Source organism: Triticum aestivum, chromosome 2B (genome assembly GCF_018294505.1).
Source record: "Triticum aestivum cultivar Chinese Spring chromosome 2B, IWGSC CS RefSeq v2.1, whole genome shotgun sequence".
Classification (NCBI taxonomy): domain Eukaryota; kingdom Viridiplantae; phylum Streptophyta; class Magnoliopsida; order Poales; family Poaceae; genus Triticum; species Triticum aestivum.
In genome coordinates this window covers 592734303-592740961 of record NC_057798.1, presented here as the reverse complement: position 1 = coordinate 592740961, position 6659 = coordinate 592734303, and the positions used below count along the sequence as shown (strand labels likewise).

The window sequence follows — 6659 nt, the reverse complement described above, 5'->3', positions numbered from 1 at the left end:
AGTGAAACTCCTAATTGGTTTGCATTATTTATAATGTCCTCATTAGAAAAATGCAATAAGGAATTAGATAGGTTGACGGACATACCAGAAGATAAAGCAGCATCCTAAAGCTTGGCCGCCCTCATAGTGCACCGCTGCTGCATATCGTCCACCTCAGGGATGTCCAGGATGCGAGCACTCATCCGTCTCCCCTCGGAGATATGGTCCGGGATCCCACCAAACGCGACAACCTCCTCCCTAGTAAAACCTGGCACTGAATCCCTGAAAGGTGGTGCCGAAGTTACCAGAGATGGCGTCTGCGGGTTCCCGATCCCCTGAGACAGGTGCCCCACACCAGGGGCCCCTGCCAAAGGTAGTGTCGAGGAGGGTGTAGTGGGGACCACCTGCCCGCACCCTCCTCCCACCCCAGCCGCCGGCTCAGACGAAAGAGCCATCGGCGGGGTGGTCCTCCTGACCGTCGGTGGAGAGGGAGGAGACAGGGCCTCCTGCCCCGGCGTCCCCCCTAACGCAGCAGCAACCTCCGTGGTTACCACCAACGGAGTAGCAGGAGCCGAGGCCTCCTGCCTCGGGCTCCCTCTCGCAGCACCGTCCGACCCCCTCGGGGCCGGCGTCACCGACGCCACCGGGATCGTTATGGGGACGGGAGAAGACGGGGCCACCTGCCCCGAACCCCCTCCCCCACAACCCAACGCGACTGCAGTCGCCGACTCTGCAGTCGCGTCCGCGTGAGGCGCCAGAACAAGAGAAGCACCCTCCGGCCTCCTCTCCATAGCGCCGACCAAAGTCCTCACATGTCGTCCAGCGGACAAACCAGCCTCCCCCTCGAACTCCAACGAAGGGAGCGTGTGCTCAAGACAATTACCAGACTCAACCTGGTCACTCCAGAGTCTGGGAGGTGCCGAGGCTGGCTCAAAAGACCCAAAACGCAAAGTAGTCATGGGCACCGCTGGTGAAGCTGCGGGCTCAACCCCGGTCCCCTCCCCAGGCGACTGAGAAGGTGGGTGAGAACCGTTAGACCCCTCTCGATTGGGCTCATCTGATGGTGGCCCCTTGGCCCCCGCATTACCATCCCTGTCGTGCATGTCAACATCATTACCATTAACAGCATCAGCAAATAAATCGGTGTCCTCAAACTCGGTCTCTAGCGGGAACACCTCTCCCTTATAGGTCCAGTTGACCTTATCAGGCACAAACTCAATATCCAGAACGCTAACTAAAAGCCGTGCAACCCCATGGGCACGCGTGAAAGCCATATCCACTTTTTCTGTCTTTCCAACCATGATGCCTAAACTGGCCACCACTCGAGCATCCTGCAGAGGCTTAGATGGAGCCCCTATAAACCGCAACCAGACCTGCGTAAGTGGCTTTCCTTTGGGCTCAACCTGCTTCCACTTGTTGAACTCCAGGATACACTTAGTCCCTGGAACTTTACACAAGCCAAAGCTCAATAATCTCTGCAGGTCATCAACAGATGGGAAATCAACTTTAAAAACCCTGTCCTCGATGAGCACCAAATCCCATCTAAAATCCCCGGGAGCCAGCTCCTGAAGCCTCCTCACAATCTGTGCCTCAGTCACCTCGCCCTGGGTCGCCCTCACAATCCCGGTAGCCAAACTCAGGGTATCCTCCGGGACCTCTCTCGCCGCCGGGGACTCAAAAAACATAAGCGCAGCACAGTATACTCCATAAATATTCAGCGTCGGAGGCAGGTCACGCAATAACGGGAACTCCCCCGAGTCATGTGCAAGCTTGCCACATGACTCACACAGCTAGGCCACACACTCAGCAATGAAGTGGCCCTTCTCACCACAACGGTAACAAATCATCCTTTCCTTCTTACGAGCATATTTGGACGCCCTCTCGGCATCAGACCTGTCAGTAGCCTCATCCACCATCCCAGCCTCAGGAACCTGAACACTCGCGAGAGCATTCACCACCTCCATCGCCTGTGAAGGAAGCTCAGAAGAAGTATGCTCAGACTCCTCTGCCGCAGCTGTAGGACCAACATCCCTAGGCGGGGGCAGGCGGCGAAATCGCCCACGACCCCCACCCCGACCACCACGATGGCCACGAAAGCCTCCTCTCTGACGGTGATCCGGGCCGGAAGCCCCCTCAACAAAACCACCTGCCGGGCCAAGAAACGGTCTCTCAGCCGACCCGTCACTCTGCCAGGCATATCCACGCCCTCCTCCCGTAGAAGAGGATCCTCGGTGCTGTCCTTCACCATACGCATCATACCCATCATCCCCCCACTGGTTTCGGGGCGGATCGTTGGGCTCTTTGTTGAGTCTGACCGGACCGGTTCTGCGCCGGCCTAGCAACGTAATGGGGCGGCGGTTTGCCTGTGGTCGCCGGCACGCCTCCAGCAGGCCGAGGTCCGCCACCGCGGCCAGCCGTAACCTCGCCAGAAGCCCCCGGCGCGGGGGGGTCGAGGGCCTCCACGACCCGCAGCCTGGGGAACGGAGGGCGCCGCACCTGGCGCCGGTGGTCTCACCCCACCCCGACCGGCAGCATGGGCAGTGGGCACCATGCCCAGCGCCGGCGGCCTCATGCCTCCCCTCCCAGAGGCCGGCTGCAAGGGAGCTTGTCCCGGAGGCCGCGCACCCACGGGGCACGCGCCTCGGCCTGAGGAACCAATCGCGACGGACCCAGCCGCCGGCGGCCTTTGGCCAGGCTGCACCAGGACGCCACGTCCGGCACCCGCCGCCGGCGGAGGGGCCGCTCCACCCCGACCCGCAGCGCCGGAAGAGGGCCGCTTGGCTGGCGGCGGAGCCTCCCCACGGCCTGCCATACCTGGCAGCGGCCGGATTCGCCGAGCCCGACGATCACCACAGGGAGGGAAACCTTTCGTCCCAGCCTTTCGAACCCTAGAACACGGCGGCGCACGAGCGAGAAGGACACAGTTTTCCTCGTACGTGCATGAGATCACGTCGGGCTGAGAGGGCACGACGCGGCTCTCCTGGGCCACATACCCAGTCGAGTCCGGTCCAACCAGGCCCTCATCAACACCCCCCTGATGGGCCTCATACCCATGCACAATCCGACAATCGGCCCACTCCTCAACGGCCCCTTCGTGGCCCAGGAGGAGATTCAAACGATCGTTCCTGGCCGCCCTGATCTCGGCCGCCGCCCCTCTCTTCTTCTTCTTCTTACGCACTACGAGACTCCAATCATCTTGCGGGAAGAAATCGAACAAAGTAACTGGTTGGATACATACCTTAGGTAGAGGCCCTTTCCAAGGCCGGATCGCCGTCGCCGCCGTCCTCCGGTGGATAATCCGGCGAACCACCTCCACCCTATCCTGAGAACGCAGCCCAATCCGCGCCGGATCATCGCCCGACACAGTTTCATCGACCAACGCGGCGACTTCTTCCTCCGAGTATCCAGTGTTGAAAGCCTCGCAAATCACGTCGAAAGGAGTTGGCGAGTAGTCCGCCGGAGATCTGCCCGCAGGATCCCCGTCGTCGTCCTCCTCTTCATCCGAGTCCGCGAGCACCCAGAACCGCCCCCCAACACGCCTCGCAGACAGATCCGCAGGTTCCGGCCGCCGGCTAGCGACGTTCGCCGCGGGCGTCTCTCGAGTCGCCTCTGGGGTCGCCATCTTCTGTGTCGAGAAAGAACGATCAACACAGCTAGCTTAAAATGGGGAGATTTTCACTTCCCAGCCTCTGCACCAACAAAGGATGCATACGGCCATTTTAATATGAGTATCAAGATAAACATGGTCCTCTTCTCTCTCACGGGCAGCGGCGGTGCCGATATCTCGAAGCGGAGGTAGCAGTTCGAGCCCAGAACCGCGGCCACGCTTCCTTGCACGGCGTCGGCGGTGAGCGTGAGCCTCCAGCTCTTGGCCATCTGCAGCGACGAATCCTGCAGGCACCGGGCGCACTCCGCCGGCTCGCTGTCCGTCGCGCACTGTGCCAGCATGCGCACCGTGTCGCCGTTGCTCGCCGTGGCAGTCGCGTCGGCGGCGGCCACCTGGCCGTTCGCGGACCGCGGGACCAGGGACCGCGCCACGGCCACGAGCTTCTGCACGTCGACGTTGTCGAAGCGCCGGAGGGCGTCGCCGGAGAATGTCACGCCACTGATGTCGTTGTCGTCCGCGCCGGCGGAGGACGCGTTGGTGTCCGCGTAGCCCGGGAAGCAGCCGTCGATCAGGAAGCCCGCGCGCCGGTTGACGTCTCCGCACAGGTCGGTGATCTTCCTGCCGGCGTCAGACAGGCAGCGGAAGCACGGGTCTGGCGCGGGGTCGCCGAAGCAGAGGCCGCGGGCGAACGCGCCGCCGGTCCGCATGGAGGCGAAGCCCGTCGGCGCGGCGGCCGAGGGGAGGGCGTCGAGTAGCGAGAGGAGATCGCGGCGGAACGCGCTGGTGCTGCCGTTGACAGTGGGCGTGGGCGGCGGGTAGCACTGGGTCACGATGATCTCGGAGGTGCCGGTGACCGCCGTCATGGCGACGAGGGAGACGAAGAGGAGAATGCGGCGGGAGAGCGCCATGGGAACAGGCAGCTCCGGGAAGGCAGTGGTGGAGACTAGGAGGAGGAGCCGAGGAGAGTCACCAAGGAAAGGACCAGCGCGAGCTCGGCCTCTGGTATTAATGTACGTATGGCAGGCAGCTCGCGTCGGATGCTTTGCCGCGGCATCGATTTGGAAAGGGTGGAGCGCTGCGTGGTTGCTACGCGCATTGCCATTCCAAGCAAGGCGACGACACCACCCCTCATGAAGCTGCACCCGCACTAAGAAGGGGCTCTGCCGAGCACTGCCCGTCGCCCACGCGAGCTTCCGCGCAACTTCCTCCCCCAGTGATTTACGGTTTTACCACCCAGTACAGTAACAACGTTTTTTTTTCTCTCTCAAAAAAAGTTTTTTTTTTGAATGTTGGTATGCACCAGTAACATCTGTTGAGGTGCAACACCTGTCAACCCAGCAATTGGACCCATGGGTATCCGAACCGAATGGGTAGGATATTGGCCGTGCTCTCCGCCCATGGGTCACGCCCATGCCCATGGGTAACCCGACTATTAGTGAGTAGGGTATGAGTTTGAGTTTGTGCCCGTGCGTTACCCTCGTGTCGCCCAATTAGTATTAATAATTGACTATAATATTGTCTTACATGACCTTGAGGGTGACCAGTGACGCCTCATAGCTGAGCAAGAAACGGCAGGAAGCTTCGACCGGAGGGGGGGGGGGCTTTTTGTCGTGGACAATTTCGGTTCATATGTGGGCGGAGCACCACGGAACCATTAGCACACGTATACGGTCATCATCATTCAGATTATGCAAGACATCAAAGAGCCACTCCACCCCCGTTGGACGCACAGTTGCAAGATCCAGCAGGTTTGAATGTTTTTGTATGTCTCGCCGGAGCTCCACCGCTCACCTGCAAAAAACATGGAGTGTGTTCTCCCGCTCCATCGCACATAATGGGCACACATCAACGATCTCCAACGTTCTGGTTTTCTTATTTGCCCAACTGGCCAACGAGTTCCATGCAAATATATCCATCTTGGGTGGAGCAGGGCGCCTCCATATAAGTGCCCGACATGTCGCCCATCTGGTGCCCTTTTCATTGCAACTGAGGATGGCAAGAAACGCTCGTAGAGGCTGAGACGATAAGTGCTATTCACCGAAAAGGCTCCATTCTGTTGAGCCGTCTAATACAATCCTCCGCTTGCCATGGCGATGAAGGAAATATGCCCTAGAGGCAATAATAAAGTTATTATTTATTTTCTCATATCATGATAAATGTTTATTATTCATGATAGAATTGTATTAACCGAAACATAATACATGTGTGAATACATAGACCAACATAACGTCACTAGTATGCCTCTACTTGACTAGCTCATTAATCAAAGATGGTTATGTTTCCTAACCATAGACATGTGTTGTCATTTGATCAACGGGATCACATCATTAGGAGAATGATGTGATTGACATGACCCATTCCGTTAGCCTAGCACTTGATCGTTTAGTATATTGCTATTGCTTTCTTCATGACTTATACATGTTCCTGTAACTATGAGATTATGCAACTCCCGTTTACCGGAGGAACACTTTGGGTGCTACCAAACGTCACAATGTAACTGGGTGATTATAAAGGAGTACTACAGGTGTCTCCAAAGGTACATGTTGGGTTGGCGTATTTCGAGATTAGGTTTTGTCACTCCGATTGTCGGAGAGGTATCTCTGGGCCCTCTCGGTAATGCACATCACTATAAGCCTTGCAAGCAATGTAGCTAATGAGTTAGTTACGGAATGATGCATTACGTAACGAGTAAAGAGACTTGCCGGTAACGAGATTGAACTAGGTATTGGATACCGACGATCGAATCTCGGGCAAGTAACATACCGATGACAAAGGGAACAACGTATGTTGTTATGCGGTTTGATCGATAAAGATCTTCGTAGAATATGTAGGAGCCAATATGAGCATCCAGGTTCCGCTATTGGTTATTGACCGAGAATAGTTCTAGGTCATGTCTACATAGTTCTCGAACCCGTAGGGTCCGCACGCTTAACGTTACGATGACAGTTTTATTATGAGTTTATAAGTTTTGATGTACCGAAGTTTGTTCGGAGTCCTGGATGTGATCACGGACATGACGAGGAGTCTCGAAATGGTCGAGACATAAATATTGATATATTGGAAGCCTATGTTT

At 57.2% G+C, this 6659-nt stretch overlaps 1 protein-coding gene across 1 annotated transcript; it reads right to left on the bottom strand.

Moving 5' to 3' along the window:
- Positions 1–3654: 3654 nt before the first annotated feature.
- LOC123041736 (plasmodesmata-located protein 5-like) lies at positions 3655–4679 on the bottom strand. Its single transcript, XM_044464304.1, has one exon. It carries the CDS (start codon positions 4492–4494, stop codon positions 3655–3657), a length of 840 nt encoding a protein of 279 aa, XP_044320239.1. The 5' UTR covers positions 4495–4679.
- Positions 4680–6659: the final 1980 nt, after the last annotated feature.